Source organism: Tupaia chinensis, unplaced genomic scaffold (genome assembly GCF_000334495.1).
Source record: "Tupaia chinensis unplaced genomic scaffold, TupChi_1.0 Scaffold000305_1, whole genome shotgun sequence".
Lineage (NCBI taxonomy): Eukaryota > Metazoa > Chordata > Mammalia > Scandentia > Tupaiidae > Tupaia > Tupaia belangeri.
The window spans coordinates 2,249,908-2,269,481 of NW_006159795.1; the positions used below are offsets into that span (position 1 = coordinate 2,249,908).

The 19,574-nt window shown below is 41.4% G+C and overlaps 1 protein-coding gene across 1 annotated transcript in view; it reads left to right on the forward strand.

Annotated features, from left to right (window-relative positions):
• Window positions 1-19,574, forward strand: part of PAK5 (p21 (RAC1) activated kinase 5) — a 206,137-nt gene that overhangs the window by 183,281 nt on the left and 3,282 nt on the right. The window contains exons 7-8 of the mRNA XM_027772827.1: window positions 14,165-14,290; window positions 17,119-17,253. Of these exons, the coding sequence (XP_027628628.1) occupies window positions 14,165-14,290; window positions 17,119-17,253 (261 nt within the window). The remainder of the gene's footprint in view (window positions 1-14,164; window positions 14,291-17,118; window positions 17,254-19,574) is intronic.

A 19,574-nucleotide genomic window follows, 5' to 3' on the forward strand; every position in this document is an offset into this window, starting at 1 on the left:
TTTCCCTATTTCTGTTTATTTATAATGTTAGGCTTCCTTCTGTAAATACATACCGATGTCAAAATCACACAAGAAACTAAGATAATAAGTCATTATTTAATCAATTTACTTAAAGATCTTTACTCCTCTCAGTGTGCAAGATAATTAAATAATTCAACTGTCATTTAGAGGACAAGATCTTTTGTCTCTTACACCTTCATGTACCCAGCAAAGAGCTCACAGGGCAGGCATATTGTTGGTTTATTCACTCATTCATACTACTTCCAGGAGTGCTTCTAGGTACTAAGGATCAACTAGTGAAAATCACTTATTTTATTAAGCTTATTTGAAGGACAGAAGTGTAATAATACAAAAGCAGATAAACAAACAAAATCACCATCAGGTGAGTGGCAAATAGGGCTAAGTTTTCTTAAATCTAGGCAGAGTAAGGAGAACAGAGAGTAATGGATGGGACTCTGTTGGAGTCGTCCCATCCATTACTATTCCTTCTGAAATGGTACCATTGCAACTGAGATCTGTAAGGCATTGGACCCTGTGGCTGTCAGTGACACGACATGTTGAGTGGATCTTGTGCCTCTTGGCCATGTTGCCCAAAGTTTGTCTTTCATACTTCAGAACAGCACATCATATTGACTTCAGTCGGCTTCCCCAGTTTCTATAGAGAAGGGTAACTGTTTTTACAGAAAGAAAATAGAGATGAAGTATGACTACTAAGAAAAAGCTAAGAATACATTTCAACAATCTATTAGGGCATAGTGGAGAAGACTTTTTCAATTACCGCTTGCTATTATAACAAAGCATCTCAGCATCTAGGATTTTAAATCACTTTAGCATTGTCTCACATGGCTCTGGGGGTTTTATGGGCTCAGTGAGGCAGTCCTGCTCTGACTTATGGTTAGATGATGCCTGGAGCTGGAGTCATCTAGAAGTTTTTCTTACTCACATCAGGTTTAATCTTGACTGTTGATTGGGAGGCCAGCTGGAGCTGTCAGTCTGAGAATCTACAACATAGCCTTTCCATGTGTCTTGGGCTTCCTCATTTCATGGTAGCTGGGTTCCAAGAATATGTCCAAAGGAAATAAGGTGGAAATGCAAAGTATTCTTATGACCAAGTCTTGGGAGTCCACAGTGTCTCTTCTAGTATAGTCATAGCCTTTCAAAATTCAATTGTCTTCAGTGGAAGAAGAATTAAATCATCTTATAAGACTTGCTCATGGGATATATGGTATCTTACTGGAATTTTTGGAAAACAGTGTCTGTCACACAAGATGTAATGGGTTCTCTTTCTGTTGGGAGATAATTCAATATCTCCCATTAGAGAAATGCCAATTGAAACTATAATGAGATAGCACAATATACTGATAAGAAAGGTTAAAAAGGAAACAGTGATCATACCATTCATTCACACACTTCTGTAAGGAACATAAAGTAGTACAGCCACTCTGAAAAATAGTTTGACAGTTCCTTTCAAAACTAAAAATGAACTTACTGTATGCCCAACAATTGCACTCTTGGACATTTATCCCAGAGAAATGGAAACTTATTTTCACACAGAAACTTGCACACAAATGTTTTTAGCTTTTTTTTATGCATAGGAGCCCCAAACTGGGAACTATTCAAATGGTCTTCAAAAGGTGAATGGTTAAACAAGCCATGGTACATCCCTACCATGGACTGCTGCTCAGCAATAAAAAGGAGGGAAAAAATGACATATAAAAAAACTTGGGGGAACCAGCAGTTAGCGTAATGGCTATGTCGCTGGATTCCCACACAGTCGACCGCAGTTCAAGTCCCGGACCCAGTGGCTTAAAACTCATGCCGGGCGTGTGTGCGTGCGTGCCCAAGATCCCGAGAGGAGAATGGAGGAAAAGGGATTGCGGCGTGACCATCCCTCCTTGGGGGTGATTTCTCGCTTTCTGTCTCTATGTCTCTCTCTGTCTTTCTGGCAAGCACACGTGCCCTGTAGCGAAAACCTCTCCAAAAAAAAAAAAAAACTTGGATGAACTTCAAGGAAATTATGAGGAGTGAATAAAAAAATCTCTGAAAGATATATATTACATGATTCCATATATATAACATTTGTGAGATAACACAATTATGTATATACAGAGCAGATGAGTGGTTGCCATTAGGTTAGGGATTGGTGAAGGTAGAAGTGGCTATAAGGAGATCTTCTTTGGGTGATGGTAGAAATGGTTGATTGTGGTGATGGTTATATAAGGCAACGTATGTGATAACAGTTCAGAATACACACATACACATTCTACACACAAAAATGAGTTCATGTATAACTGATGAAATCTGAATGAGCACTGTAGATTGTACCAATATCAATCTCTTGCTGTTGAGATTGTACTGTAGGATGTAAGATGCTAACATGAAGGCAAGCTGAGTGCATATTCCTTTGCAGCTTCATGCAAATTCATCATCATTCCAAATAAAAAGAAAAATGACAAAGATGGAAAAGAATGAATCCTTTCTCGCCTCTTAAAAGACTAGAAGTGAATTGTTTTCTGCCAACTAAAAGTAAATACTTCATTAATTATCCACACTATAAATAATATCTAATGAGTAACTTGCAGTAAGCAGGAGTGTAGTATCTGAGGTTTGAAAGAGGGAAAAAATGGAATCCTTTTGAGTAGCTCAAGAATTAATGATATAACGGGTATAAAACCCTAAGAAGTACACCAGATACAAGGTAGATGCTTGGTCAAGGGCAATTCCTTCTACCCTCGTAATTAAGCATTGAGCATAATCATCATGATCTTTGCTTACCTGGGACTTGCACTTAAGAATTGATACTTAAGGGGAACAAGTGACTGACTTTTATCTAATTCCTTAGCTAGATTGGAGTTCAAACCCATGATATATTACTGAACCTGGTGAGTTTTTTAGAAAGGACACACACAGAGTAGTATTGATGATCTCTAATGCATGCCCTTTTTTGATTGCCACACATTAAAACTTGGGAGAATTTGGGACCACCAGATGGTGTAATGGTTACATCACTGGACTCTCACAAACGTCACTGGACTCCTAGGTAGTTGACCACAGTTCAAGTTCTGAACCTGGCAACTTGAAATTCATGTTGGGCATGTGTGTGTGCATTCCCAAAATCCCAAGAGGAGAATGGAGGAAAAGGGATTGCAATGTGTCCATCCCCACACTGCGAGGTGGAGGAGGAGATTTCTTGCTTTCTGTCTCTCTGTCTCTCTGTCTCTCCAGCAAGTGCACATGCCCTATAGAGAAAATCTCTCTTTAAAAAATTGGGGTAGAATTCATATAAAATTTTAGAATCCTTTCTTCCCTCAAAAACCCAGGTATCTGGCAACATTGTACTTGAATTCACACATGACAGTGATAGAAATGGTAATAAAGAGAGTGAGGAGCACCATGGGGGTCCACCCAGATTTCCATGGAACTACATGTTTCCTTGATCACTATTCCCATCTCCAAAAGCCACCACCTGCATCTCTTTGCCTAAGAAGTTTCTGTGGCTGCTAAAGTCTGCTCTTGCAGTATAAGCAAAGATAAAAATTTCAAGGACTTAATTTAACCTCCCCAGAAGTAGGCCTGAAACAAGTGTTGGCCGTTGGTGTATAAATACCCCAGCTCTCTCACCCTTGGATAGAATAGCTATGAGGCACTTATCCTACCAGTCTCACAAATTTCTTCAGAGGATTAAGCTCTAGATGCCCCCAATAGTAACTTAAATGACCTAATTCCTGATTGGCTGACTTCTCTTCCTGGTCCATATTCCCCCATTTCACTGTTAGTGTTTCCTATATCTTCCAAACAAATGCCTTTCACTGAGTCCTTGCCTTGGTCTATGCTTCTAGGGGATCTCAAACTAACATGGTGCTGAAAGACAATGTACTTTGTGCTCTTTCTCCTACAGAATTTGATGTGAGGTAAAGGATAAGTAAATAACCATAGACTAGCAGTCTAAGAATCATTATAATTTCTCCCCCTCTTTTCCTCACCCCTGACAGTCAGCTGCAATCCAGGATCTCTACCAGGGGCAAGTGTGTCCCTAGAATTCCATTGTCTCCACCTAGCCCACATAATTCATTAATAACATTTGCCAGTCTCCCTTAGGGTTTGGAGTTTTGTTGCTTCTCAAATTTCTAGAATTTTACAATTAGAAGAAGAACTGAAGATTATCTCTCGAGGGACCAGCAGTTAGCGTAATGGCTATGTCACTGGACTCCCATGTAGTCGACCATGGTTCAAGTCCCAGACCCGGTGGCTTAAACTCACGCCGGGCACGTGTGCATGCATGCCCAAGATCTCAAGAGGAGAATGAAGGAGAAGGGATTGCGGCATGGCCATCCTCACTGGGGGGTGATTTCTTGCTTTCTGTCTCTCTCTCTCTCTGTCTGTCTGGTGAGCACACGTGCCCTATAGCAAAAACCTCTCCAAAAAAAAAAAAAAAAGATTATCTCTCCAATGCTATTCTTAAAGAGACTCAGGCATGCAAATAACTTGCCAAAATTTATTTTGCTCCAATAGCTCTCTGAGATACACTCAGACTTCTATCCCTCCTCCCTTCCCTTCTACACCACAAAGGTAAATATTTCCTAATGCAAGAATCATGTTGTAAAAAGTCAGGAAATCCACATCTCAGCTCTCCTTTAATACTGCTGTACACCTCATAGCAAGAGATTGACTAAGATCTTTATGCTATGCTAGTTTGGCTTCCCTGGTGTCCTCCCTCTCCCCTTGGGTTTGGCAGCTGAAGAAGTGGACCTTAAGCAGAACTGGAGGCACCATCATTAATCTGGCCCCTTCTATGAAACCCTCTCATGACTCTCTTAAAACAGGAGTTCTTTGGAGCCAGCGGGTGGCATGATGGTTAAGGCAGTGAATTCCTACATGGCAGATCATAGTTCAAGCCCCAAACCCAGTGGCTTAAAAATGCACCAGACACGTGTGCCTGCATGCATAAAACCCCAAGAGGAGACAGGAAGAGAAGGGATTGCTGCATGGCCATCCCCCGGGGGGGGGGTGCGCGGGTGATTTCTTACGTTCTCTCTCTCTGTCTCTCTCCTGCGAGCATTCGCACCCTATGACAGAAACAAAACAAAAAAAATAAATAAAAACAGAAGTTCTTTAACTTTACTGAACATCAGAATCTGCTAAAGCGCTTTCCAGGGGTCCATCCCCAGAGATTCTGAGACTCCAGTTCAGTCAAGTTAGGTGGTACCCAAGAACCTTCATTTTTTTTTTCAGAGAGATTTTTTGTTATGAGGCACATGCACTTGCTGAAGAGACAGAAAGAGGAGGAAAAGAGACAGAAAGCAAGAAATCACCCCCCGGGGGGATGGCCATGCTGCAATCCTTTTTCCTCCATTCTCCTCTCAGGATCTAGGATACATACATACACACACACACACACATACACACACACATCTGGTGTGAGTTTTAAGCCACCGTGTCCATGATTCAAACCACAGTCAATATATGGGAGTCCAGCAATGTAACCATTATACCAAGGGCCTTCATTTTTAAATTGATGTATAATAAGTATACTTTTTTATGGAGTAAAGTTTGATTTTTCTTCATTACTAGAATATGTTTAAAAATCAAATCAAAGTAATTAATATATCTGTCGTCTCAAATATTTGTCTCTTAAACTCTTCCCTTCACTCTTCCTTCTCTCTGTCACCTCTAATTCTTGGTGACCATAAGACAAAGAACCTGCTTCACTGCTGTTCCTGCATTGGGTGTTGGGCCCACACACCCCAACTTCCTACATCGTCATTTTTCTGCATCACTTCCTGTGAGGAAGTGGTACTCAACATGTGTAGCCTGAGCATCACATTCAAAAACTCCTTTTTTAGCTAGTCTGAGCTATACAGTAAACCACTGTTTGTTGTAATTTTCCTACTGTACTGTGTAACAGGAGAACTTGTTCATCTTACCACCTGAGATTTTGTATCTGTTAACTATTATCTCTCTATTCCTCCCTCCCCTTCCCAGCCTCTAGAATCACTAGTCTACTGGGTACAGAAGCCTGCATTTCTGACAAGTTTTCATGTGCTGCTCAGGCTATACACATTGAGTACCACTGCCTTAGAGGAAGTGATGCAGGAAAATTATGAGGCTGGAAGTTGGGGATGCAAGGGCCCAACACCCAATGCAGGAACAGCAGTGAACCTGATTTTTTGTCTTACGCTCAGGAAGAACTAGAGATGTGGACACAAAGAAGGAATTGTGAAGGAGAAAGTTTAATAAGAGAAGGAACAAAGGTCAGAGCTCCCAGGCAGGGAGCTGTTCCCGGAAAATAGGATTCCGATGAAACATCGAGGCAAGATGTTTTCACCTGGATGAGAGGGGCTTTGTTCAAACTTCTTGTTTTTATTTTAGTTTCTTCGGTCTCTGAGAAGCTGACTTCATGTGAGAGGAGGAAATCAGCTTGCAGAAACACTGGCTATCACATTGAGGAGAAATTCTAGCTCCTTGACAAGCTTAGTGCTGGTCAAAAGGAACTTGCAGGGAGTGAGGTGCCTGCAGGGAGTGCTCTAGGAATGGAGAGCTGAGCTGCAGGATGTAGAATCCCAGGTTCCTTAGGTCCAGATCTCTAAGATTAGACATCTGTCCTGAGACCCAGAATGAAAGCCATAAACACATGTCTAGTAGGAAACGAGAAGTTTTAACAGAAAAGCAAAGATTTCTAATAGGAAGGAAATATACCCCCATGCCTGAAAAGCATGCAGGTGGGCGGCTGCCAGAGAAGGACAACTGCACTGGGTATGGGGCTAGGTGCTGCATTTGTTCTAAGAGTTGGTAATGAATATTTAGCAGGGGAAAGTATCTCATATATTATATTTATATTTAATTTCCCACTCCCAGAGCTTTTTTCCGTGCTTGCGTATCTTTCTCGGTGAGAAATTTAACTGTCTAATCATGCATGCCCAGGGTGGTCTTTGAAGGAATGCAGTATCCCTATCTGGATGCACTGCCCAACTAGTTTATTACCCCACTGGGAATCAGGATGACCCATCCCAGGGGGTGAATTTCTGTGTGTATATTTGGATAGGAAAGGGAAGATAGCAACCTTCCTGGCACAAGGAGCCAGGCGGGAAGAGTGGAAGTCCTTTACAAAGAGGGTCTGGTTGCATTTCCTGATGAGCTGCATTTGATCAAGCAGGCTAGAAAAGCTCTGGTTGTAAGCAGTTTTCTGTGTGAGCAAGCAGTCAGGTGATTCTTGATGTCCAGTGAGAGCAGTAAACACCCTTTTCAAAAGCTTGGCCAGAGTGATTCCATTTTATAAGTTTGCACTATCTTAATATATGTGCATGTCCATTTCCTGTCATTGTGACTCTTTTGGGGGGGATCCCTGCCCTATTTACCTACTTATTGGGTCTAATTCCTGTCTCAGAAGTACCAAAACGCCAGGTAGTAAAGAATTCATCTTTTTGCCTTAGCCAAAAACTTGGAGAAGGCACAAAATTCTTTAGAATGTATGCAGTTTACAGAGCAAAAGTGTTTACATTCTATTTTTTGTGCCTGAAGTTACCTTGTGAATAGTTTTCTTTGCCCACTCATTCATCCTTTTGAGAGTTCTTGATTCCTAGACAGGACCCATTACAGATGGAAAGGAGCTTAGGTTTAAATAGCAGCTTAACCTGAGCTCTAAACTCTAGTTCCTTACCTAGTCCTTTTGTAACAAGCTGCATCTTCTCTCCTTTGAGGGGAGTAGGGGAGGCAACGTAGCTGCAGTTGTCTTAGCCTACCTGCATGAGCAAGACGAGGGTGAGTTCTGAAGCAGCCAAGTTGAGTTGTAGGAATCAGGCTCAGCTCCAAGTGATTTGCTTTTAAGATCTGCCTACAGTGCTTTATTATACTCATTACTTGCGTTCTCATTATCGACTTGCGGATTTATCTGGACGAATGTTGTGTGCAATTATGTTCTTTTAGAAAATTGTCTCTTTTATGTACTTGGATGAGTAAAACATCATGCAAAGCACTTATACTCCTACCATAGGAGAACCGTCCTAACTTCAAGTTTCAATTTCCCATCTTACATTTTGTCAGGGAGATAATTATTAGGTTGCCAAGTTTGGAGGGTTTGGAGGTTTATTCAGGGCGGGAAAGAGAAACTCACATGAGAGATACTGAAATTTAAAACTGGCAATACCAAAATGCTCATACTATTCACCAGCCTCCTCACTCAGATTTCTGAAATGTACAGGCAAACAAAATGTATCGGCACGATTGTTCTCTCTCTACCACATGTGTAATAGGGTTGCTTATTGTCTCTCACACTGGTTTTGAAAGTAATCAACACAGCCATACACACACATATACATACACACACACACTCTCAAACACATGTATGCATACACACACACATACACACACACACTCACATACACACTCGCACACACATACACACACACACTCACACACACATGCATACATTTTAGTTTCAATTTCCAAAACCTAAATCAAGCTTCTTCACAATGGTCTACTGGCTAGATTCTTTTTAAAAAATATCAGTTTTATTTAAGCACATTAAACCAGTCTGCTAGAATTAATTAACAGTGTCTATCAAAGTTCTACATTATCATAAGGTTTGCTTGGCACCTTTAAAACTCAGTCTTTCCCATTTAGCCACCACTGACTGTCCTCTCACCTCCCACCCTCCCTCTTTCTCAAAATGGAGGCTACGAGAAGGGATAGGTATGATTGTGGGAACTGAGGAGAAAGGAGGTAAGACACATGTGGTTCCTTCCTAGGTTCTCCTGCACCCTAGATAGTGACCACCCTAGATGGACTAACTGGTTACACCAGTGGTTGGCCTGTTCCAGACCCTTCTGCAAGATTTCACAGCCCCTGGCTCTTTCCTCAAGTGTGAAAAGCTGTGCTGTGGGCTGCCTCCTCAGCTCAACTGTAGGTGGTACCAGGCACTTACCCTTTTGCTCACGGAGATTTGGAGGAACTTCCAGCCCCTGTGCATCATGCACAGGCCGTGGAATGCCTCAGGCTCATTTCCACCTATGCTATTAACCTCTCTGTCCATGAAAGCTGTGTTAGGCTGACTAAGGCTGACGTTTGGCCAGTTTTCACTAATATGTTTATACCCATTGTTAGAATAGTGCATTGTCATACTGGCTGATTAATAATAACTGTTTCAAGTTCTTAAGAGTATTGCCTGTCACCCTTTCCTTTGTCTCATTAAAAATACCAGTCATTGGCTCAGCCAAGGTAGCACAGCCGTAGTGCAATGCTCTGAAGAGCTGGAAGTCATAGCAACCTGGGTCTGGTTTCCAGGTTGACCTCTCTTCCCCAGGCACATGAGTATATATGCCTGTGATCCTAGATGGCTAGGAGGGCTGAGTGGAGGATCAGAGTGAGACTCTGTAGAGGATGTTTCCCTTTCTCTACCTCATGAAATATGAGGGGACTTCAAAAAGATCATGGAAAAATGGAATTAAAGTACAAGTTTATTTTGGTGCAAAAATACTTTAGATCCATGCATAGTTTATTTCTTTTTTCATAAAATAATTAATTTAGTTCTTTTTTATTTGTCAGAGGCCATGTGTGTTCATCAGAGAGAGAGATGAGAGGTAGGAGAGGGTGGAGTGAGAAAGCAACCCCTATGGGGGATGGCCATGCCATAATCCCTTCTGCTCCATTCCCCTCTTTGGATTTTGGGCACACGTACCCATGTACCCAGTGTGTTATTCAAGCCATGGGGTCCAGCACTCTAACCATGTAGTTGGCCATGTGGCATCCACCCATCTTAACCATGCCACTGGCTGGCCTGCTTTGTTTTGTTTTCTTTTGTGTTTTCAATAATACAGATTCTCTACTAACTTTTTGAAAACACTTTCATAATTAAATAAGCTTTAAGAAATACAATAAAAGTGGGTTACCTCTTTTTTCTCTTCTAGAACTCTGATGGAATTTATGTCTAGATTCTGATTACTATAGATTAATCTGGCCATTACTTATGTTGACTATTACCTTTGCATATGGATACAGCTGGCACTTCCCTTCTCCCCTGTTTGTGGGAGATGTGTGTTACATAGACATTCTGACGCCCACCACCATCTGCTTGGAGTGGTAGGAAGTGATATATAAGAAGTAACATAAGGATGAACATGATCACTGGTATCTTCCCTCCTTATGTAGATCATCCCAATGGGGCAGACTACAGGATTTTCACTTCTCTGTATTGAGGATTTCTGTTACCACACGGCAGTAAGGATTGTAGACTGGTTTTCAGAGCCTCAGGACTCTCTTTTTCACAATGCATGAGAAATTCTGTGGTCTGAGTTCTCTAGGTTGACTCAATGTACTAAAGCAATTAAGAAAATCATCTCTCCTCTTCTCCAGCTTCCTCTAGCATTCCAACCAGAATAATCTGAACTGCCCCTACCCTAAACCACATCACCACCCTCCTGGGACTAATTAGAGACAGCATGAACAAGAAAATGGAAAAAAAGGAAAAAAAAAAAAAGGAATAATTACGAAAATACTACTCTGGTTTCATGTGTTTTCCAATTTGATTCTAGAAACTGCTGTTTCCAGTATGTCAGTAATGGTTTCAGAAAGAGTCTCCGTGAGTCTCACATATGTCTTCTATCACATGATCTACTCTCACCTATGTATATGTCGATATAAAATAAAATCAATCTTATGATATATGCTTCCTTGCGCATCTACTGTTTGCCCAGCTCTTATGAAAAAAAACAAGCCTTCACAATTAAAAAGCAGAACTGCCATCCTGGAGAAAGTGATTTCTGGTGAGATAAAATTATCATCAGAAAACAGTTAAGATTGAGTGTGAGCTAATGTCTGTTGAATTTGAAGATGGGAGAGATTAATATGGGCTTCTGAGAAGTATTCCAGGGGAAGTGAGATGTGATGAGAGCCTTAGCACACACTTAATAATTGAGTATGCAAGAAGAAATATGTACAAAAAGTCAGAATTAGGAACAGATCATAGGGTACCCAGCTCTTCCTGATTTGCCCAGAACTCTCTGGGTTTTAATCCTGGAAATCCTACCTTTGAAGACCCCTTTCTAGGAATGATTTCAGTGTGTGCAGAAAGCAGTGAGGAATGAGGCTATTAGCTTAAAAAGGCACTCGACTACGGAGGGTCTGGAAAGCCATTTAGGTGACGGCAATGTGTTCAGGTCCACAGTAGAAGACTGGGCTCTGTGAAAATATTGAAAGGGCTTTTTCCATGATGCTGAAGTGAAGGGGAGATCCTATGCAAGCAAATGTCCCCTCATCCTCACCTCTTCTTCGTAAAATGCTTTTTTCTTTTTTTCTCTTTTACTACTTTTGTTTGCTTCTTAGCTGAACTGTAGCCTCCTGTATTTCAAGCTGAGACATCTTGTTAAAATGGAAACACTAGACATTTGGGTTAAATTAATTTTGAAAAAAAAAAAGGAAACTCTGACTTCAGTAGGTCATGGGTGAGGCCTAAAATTCTGCGTGTCTAACAAGCTCTCAGGAGATCCTGCTCCTGTTCCTCCTGTTGCTGATGCCTTTAGTAACAAGACCCTAGGTTCCATTGCTCCGATCTCTTCAGGAACCTTGGCGTTGAGACCAGCAGTTGGCATAATGGCTATGTCACTGGACTCCCATGTAGTCAATCATGGTTCAAATCCCAAACTTCATGGCTTAAACTCACCTCGGGCACATGTGCGTGCGTGCCCAAGATCCTGAGAGGAGAATGGAGGAGAAGGGATTGCAACATGGCCATACCCCTGGGGGAATGATTTCTTGCTTTCTGTCTGTCTGTCTCTCTCTCTGTCTTTCTGGCAAGCACACGTGCCCTATAGCAAAAGCCTCTCCAGAAAAAAAAAAAAAAAAAGGGTCACATTCTAAGGTTTGGATGGATGTGAATTCTGGGAGACACTATTCAACCCTCTCTATAGAGTAATATAATTATTGTAGTCATTATTAACCATTATTAACCATTTCTCAGCAGTACTTCTATCCCTATTAAAACACATTTCATTTCTTGAAAATCAATCTGGCTGAGGTTCATCTCACTACTACCCAGATTTTACTCCCCCACTATCTCAAGACTGAAACCATGGGCTACCAGTGGTGCCTTCATTGTCAAGTGTAACAGCAACTCTCAGTTCTTGTCTGGTTTTGTCTCCCTCTTGTTTATAATGTTGGCCATTCTCACCTGGGCTTCTCCAAGTCACTTTTCCCTGCTTATCCTCTGACCATTTTTTAAAAATCACTGTAGGGTGCATGCACCTGCCAGAGCGGCAGAGCAAGAGGCCGAGAGAGGGAAAGTGAGAAAACACTTCCCCTAGGGAAAATAGACACACCACAGTCCCTTCTCCTCCACTCTCCTCTTGGGATTTTGGACATGCACATATTTGTGCCCCACGTGTTTTTCAAGTTACTGAGTCCTGTACTAGAACCACAGTTGACCATTTGGAATCTAGACTTCTTAACCATCATGTCAACAGCTGGCCCTCCTTTGATTTATTCTTGACCTTTTCTTTTTTTCCTTTTCTTTCCTTCTCTTTTCTTTTCTTTTCTTTTGCCAGAGGGTACATGCACTCACTGGAAAGAGAGAAACAAAGAGAGGGAAAGCAAAAAATTATCCTCCAGTGGGACACGGCCATGCCACAATCCCTTCTTCTCCATATCTCTCTCTTTTTGAGATTTTGAACATGCACACACACATACCAGTATATTTCTCATGTCACCCAGTCAGGAACTCAAACCACATGGCTAGTTATGAGGGATTCAGATGCCTTAACCACCATACCATTGACTGGCCCTGTCTTTTTTTTTTAATCTCTAGTAATGCTTCAATTTTTATCACCCCAGGTGTACAATATTTTATATTTGACCATTGTCTTTTCTCATGCCATGGCTCTATAAAGGTAACTGACTACCTCGTACATCCTGAAAACCCTCTAAACCATGCCCATTGAAGACAATGTCCCATAGCTTGATACAAGTTTGAGATACAAAAGTGCACATATGTGTCAAAACTTTTTTTTTAAAGGTTTTTTCACCTCAGGGTGCATGTGCTTGCAGGAGAGAGAAAGAGACAGTCGAACACAGTGAGAGGAAAAATGAGAAATCACACTCCAGGGGGTACGGCCATGCTCCTTCAATCCCTTCTTCTCCATTCTCCTCCCAGGATCTTGGACACACATGCACATATGCCCAGCATGATTTTGAAGCTACCCAAACTTGAGCCAGGACTCAAATTGCAGTTGGCCATGTGGGAGTCCAGCGACATAACTGCTGGTCCCAACATTTGTCACATGATGAACCTTAGATGTGTGCATTCACTGTATACAAACTTCACATAAACTCTAAACAAATATGGAATTCTACTTCATGTTAAATTAAGAATGAGGTATACCAATGGCCACAATTTAAATTAAAGTGCATCAAAAATAAGATGGACAGGTGGGGTCTAGCCATGGCAGCATGCACTGATAACCAAGTGTACTGTAAATAACACACACACACACACACGCACACAGTGTGTCATTTGACAAACACCTTAAGTGCTGACATCCAGTTTCTGTGCTCATATTTCCACTTACACTGATGTTCACATTTGCAGCTTCAGTTGTCATGGGCAAAGAGCAAAAGGGAAGCCAAGCCAATACTTAAAGTGATGTCTCAGCATTACATTTCAGTGAAGGTCTTGCAACATTTCAAATATAGAAAAGAGAATGGTTATTTGAATCATCTCTTGATACCTAGAAATTTAAATGAACTGAACTCAACAGAACCTAAACTACAGGAGTTTGTATAAAATTTACCTTGAGAGTAGCAATGTACTTACATTAGCACATTCATCTGTTACAGTAAGTTAAAGTTTTAGGTTTGATATTTAATGAATTTGTTATTTTGGATTTAACTTATTGGTAACTTGTTTTTGTTTGATTTTTTGGTTCCATAATTTTATAAAAGATAGAAGTAGCAGGAATTTAGACATCTGGAAGTCAACCATGGTGAACCTGCAAGAAGTTTTTTCATTAAAATAGACTGATTTTCCAATAAAAGGATCTGATAATCCCTCCTCTGATAGTCCCAAGGCTTATAAATCAGATTATTTCATTCTGAATTTAGAACTTTCTTTATTTACATTTCTATGTCTAACAGGCAGAATTTTTTAATTATTCATTTGTCTTATTCCTTTTCTCTACAGATAAAGTTATCTGACTTTGGTTTCTGTGCTCAAGTTTCCAAAGAGGTTCCAAAACGGAAATCCTTAGTTGGTACTCCCTACTGGATGGCACCCGAGGTGATTTCAAGGCTACCTTATGGGACAGAGGTAAGAGGGAGCCATCATTGGTTGGTATAGGAGGGGTTAGGACAAGCTCAGGGTTGCAGCAGTCCTGAAATAGCTGGTGACCACAGGATGAAGACTTTTCAAGTCACATTTTATCACAATAGACTTGAAACAGAGAGGGCTTAGGCAGGAGACTGGCCACCATTGAGGAAATAACCACAATTTCCACCCAAGGAGTGCTAACTGAGATCTTTCAATGAACTGAGGGAGAGCCACTTGAACTCTGATCCCACTTTGACTGGAAGTTACACAAAGCAAAACAATGTGATTTTTTTTTTCTTTTTAATTTTGCTAGAGGACACATGCACTTGCAGGAGGAGAGAAACAGAGAGAGAGAAGGAAAGAGAGAAAGCACTCCCCTGCAGGATGGTCACACTGCAATCCCTTCTCCTCCACTACTACTTTCAGGATTTGGGGCACATACGTACATGCACCCAGCATATTTTCCAAGCCTCCAGTGCAGAACCTGACTGGGCAGTTGGCCGTGTGGGATCCAGCTGCCTTCACCACCATGCAGGGCAGTGCAATTCAGAAAGTGGCTGGAGAGCTAACTGGTGGCACAGAGCTAACACAATGCTTTGTGATGCTGAGCCCACATGGGAAGGTCTCAGGTTCACATTCAAAGGCCTCTCTGTACACACCTGGAATGTGCACATATACCTGTGATCTGGGCTGGCTTTGATTAGGATTATGGAATCAAGACCCATCCAGCACCAGCAGTGCCTCTCTCTTTCTCTCTCTCTTTCTCTCTCTCTCTCTCTGGCTCATGGGAGAAATAAACTTTCTAGAAATTATTAAAAAAGCAGAGTGGTCAGAGTCACAGTGATGAGCAGGCATGATGATTAGGAAAAAGGACTGAAGATCATAAAGAGTCCCAAAATAGAAGTACTATTTGAATAAGCCATCAGGTTTCCTCAAAGAAAGAAAAAGTCAAATATGAATATTATATTTTAAAATATGACATAGTTTCTAGTTCCTCTGAAAGAAAAATAGTCATTCATACTCTGTTAAGGGGTAGAGTTTGGACACGTGAAAATGAGGGACTAGGGGTTTAGGAGGACCTTCAGTGTGGGAATAGTGTAAGTGGAATCTGAGACACATGAGGCTGTGTACACAGGGAGGCCAAGGCATCCGTTTCAGCTGGGACTGTTGCTTGCATACACTATGGTGCAGATGGTGAGGCTAAGGGAGGAGATACCTGGGAAGAGGTGGCAGTGGACCAGTGAGCTAAGGATGCTGGCATAACTGAAGGCAGGCTGTGTTCTTTTTCTCTTGTTTGTTTGACCTTTGGTGAATATTCAATTGTTGTCTTCACTTTGGTCCCGGGAGATGAATACTCTGTGAAGGTCACTGCAAAGCGTAACAGTAATGCAGCAAGCAACTCAGAGGTGGAATGAGGTCATAAAGGGGAAGTGACCGGAACTGGGAGTTTATAGCACAGTTCTGCTTCTCATCATCCTGACTTCCTATTCTTTGCTCAGAAAGCATTGTTGGTCATCTCTCTTGCTCTCTCTCTCTCTCTCTCTCTCTCTGGTGTTGTTTTTGATTTAAATTTGTTTCCAGTTCCCTAAAAATGGCGTTACAAAGCACAGTTTTATATATGCTCCTTCAAAATGATAAAATGTAAAGGGAAAACCTCCAAATTAGGGAAAAAAGAATTATTTTTAAAAACCAAATTAGGGACAGCTGATAGTATGGTGGGTAAGGCATCTGGATCTCACATGGCTGACTGCATGGTTAGAGTTCTGGACTCAGCAGCTTGGAAAACACACTGAGCATGGGTGTATGTGTGCCCAAAATCCCAAGAGAAGAATGAAGGAAAGGGATTGCGGCATCACCATTCCCCATGCCAGGACAAGTACTTTCTCGCTTTCCTTCTCTTTCTCTCTGGCAAATATATGCACTCTCTAGCAGATTAAAAAGAAAAAGATACTCTTTTGAAAAAAAAATCAGCTTAATAAAATATCAGCATATATTCCTTGGTGTTCAATGTAGCTCTCTATAGCTTATTATATTTCTAAAACTTTTCTAAGTTTCATATGTTTTAAAAACAACTTTCTTCTCTATTCGTACAACATAAATTTTTGATTTTTTTTTCATCTGCCCTGATAGGCAGTTAACTACCAAAGTTAACAGGGTAAAAAAATTAAAAATCTGAACTTCAGGATCATAAGCTATTCATTTATACCTAGCTGGAGGAAACTTGACCAAGTTGTCTTTAGAAAGCAAAGACCATTGGGACCAGCAGATGGCATAATGTTTACGTCATTGGACTCCCACGTAGTCAACTGTGGTCTGAGTCCCAGACCAGGTGGCTTAAACTCACACCAGGTGCATGTGAATGCATGCCCAAGATTCTAACAGGAGAATAGAGAAGAGATTGCAGCATGGCCTTTCCCCCTTGGGGGGTGATTTCTCGCTTTCTGTCCCTTTCTGTCTTTCCAGTGAGCACATGTGCCCTATACCAAAAAGCTCTCTTTAAAAAAGAAAGAAAGAAAGAAAGAGAGAGAGAGAGAGAGAGAGAGAGAGAAAGAAAGAAGAAAGAAAGAAAGAAAGAAAGAAAGAAAGAAAGAAAGAAAGAAAGAAAGAAAGAAAGAAAGAAAGAAAGAGTAAAAAGGAAGGAAGAAAGAAAAGACCATTAACAAAATCATGGTAGCAATTCAGCCTACAAACCTCTGTTGTCCATTTTGAAAAGGTACCAATGCCATATTAACTTATGAATAAACATAAATCTATTATGTTCCTTGGATGCATCCAACACTTCAGAATGTTCTTCTTGCCTGACATAACCAGTGGGTTGTGCCTAACAGGTAGACATCTGGTCTCTTGGAATCATGGTGATAGAAATGATTGATGGTGAGCCCCCTTACTTCAATGAGCCTCCCCTCCAGGCAATGCGAAGAATCCGGGACAGTTTACCTCCAAGAGTAAAGGACCTACACAAGGTGAGAAGCAGTGGGCTGTTGCTAACTCCAAAGTGGTTCCTGGACTTTTTAGTCTCTCTGTGGTCTTAAAGACTTACACATCACATCCAGCCGGTAGATCCTTAGGAATTAAGAGTTAGTTGCTTAGATTCAAATTTCTCCTCTTTGTTTCATTCAATGGGCAAAGTAACTCAGCCTGTCTGACTCCAAAGTTCTTCATGTGTAAAATGAAACACAATAAGCTCCTCTCTAAAAGGCTTAGAAGAGTAAATCAGGTTCTTCACTCAAACACTCATTCTTTAAGTACCTGAGGACTTCAAATTGCTGGGGACATCATAACACAAGACCAGATTTCCCAACTTTGTAGAAGTTGCAGTCTAGTTGAGAAAGCACATGGGAAACTATAAACGAGTGGATGACCTACATTATTTCTGGAGGCAGTGCCTGATATTCAGAAAATAAAGCACTGTGATGTGGTGGTGGTTGCAGAAGAGAGAATTTGGGAGCTAATTTAGGTTGAAGAGTGAAGGAAGCTCTTGCTGGGGAGGACTTATCTGAGCTGGGACCTGAATGGAAAGAGAGAACAAGTCACACAAAGCTTCTGGAGAACAAAGTCCCAGGCAGAGGGAATATCAAGTGCAAAGATCTAAGCCACGAAGGGAGGCTCAGAAGAGAGCCAGATGAGCTAGGGGAGTAGGGCAGAATATGTCAGAGAGGGGGACAGGGGCTGGATCATGAAGACCATGGTTGATATATGCATGTAAGGGATTGTATGTGGCCTTTCTTGTTTTTCCAGGATCACTAATTAGAGCCAAGCTCAAAAGAAAAATAATGCCGGGACCAGCAGATGACATAAGGGTTATGTCTCTGGACTCTCTCACATAGTTGACCATGATTCAAGTCCCAGACCTGGTGACTTAAACCTCACACCTGGCAGGTGTGCATGTATGCCCAAGATACCAAGAGGAGAATGGAGAAGAAATTGCAGTGTGGCCATCCCCCCCACCACAGGGGTGGGGGTGGGGGTCCTCACTTTCTGTCTCTGTCTTTCCAGAGAGCACACATGCCCTATAGTAAAAATCTATCTTTAAAAAAAAAAAAAAAAGAAAGAAAGAAAGAAAAGAAAAGAAAACAAAAGAAAAGGAAAAAGAAAAAGAATGCAAAGTTTAAGAATCACCCCTATGGGGACTGCCAGTTCCCCATGGGACTTGTAAAAGGAGCTGTTTCCACAGGATTATTACTATAAAAACTCATTCAGCATGCACCTCCACCCATCTCTGCCTTGTAATAAGAAGAAAGAGCGTGAGGCTGCCTCATGCACATTAGTTTGTAATGGCAGAGTCTCCTCTTCTTTCAACCCTGTATCTTAAAGAAGAGCCCCATTAGAATCACTCATGTAAGTTGTATGGACCAGGAAAAAAAAGAGAGAGAGAGAGAGACTGCTTGAATTGGACAAGAGATTGAAACTTTTACTAGGTTGGGGAAACAGCAGTTAGCGTAATGGCTATGTTGCTGTACTCCCACGTAGTCGACTGTGGTTCATGTCCCGGATCCAGTGGCTTAAAACTCATGCCGGGCATGTGTGCATGCATGCGTGCCCAAGATCCCGAGAGGAGAATGGAGGAGAAGGGATTGCAGTGTGACCATCCCCCCGGGGGGTGATTTCTCGCTTTCTGTCTCTATGTCTCTTTCTGTCTGTATGGCGAGCGTAAGTGCCGTATAGCAAAAAAACAAAAACAAAAACAAAAAACAAAAACAAAAAAAAAAAAAAAAAAAAAAAAAAACCTTTCCAAGAAAAAAAAAAAAGAAACTTTAGGTTGGATTATGTTTTAATCATGAAAAATGGCTAAAAACATATTGTTTGAAAATTCTCCCACACCCCATAGAAATGAGCATAGATAAGGTAAGGTTCCTGGCCTGGTGGTTAAAGCTGCCGTGATCCCTCATGGCTGACCACTTGGTTCAAGTCTCAGACCTGGTGGCCTGAAAAGTCATGCCAGACACATGTGCCTGTATGTCCAAGATCCTGGGAGGAGAATGGAAGAGAAGAGATTGTGGCATGGCCATCTCCCCCCCACCACCACAGGGAGAAATTTCTCACTTTCTCTCTCACTGTCTCTTTCTTTCTCTTTGGCAAGTGTACATGCCCTACAACAAACAAACAAACAAAAAATCCTAAAAGGAGGAAGAAATAGAGGAGAAGAGACTGCAGCATGGCCACTCCCAGTGGAGGATGCTTGTCCTCTCCCTTTCTCTCCATCCCTCCCTGGTGAATATACATGCCCTATAGCAAAAAAAAAAAAAAAAAAAATATTGATGTTTTTTAAAGCAATTTCAAAGTA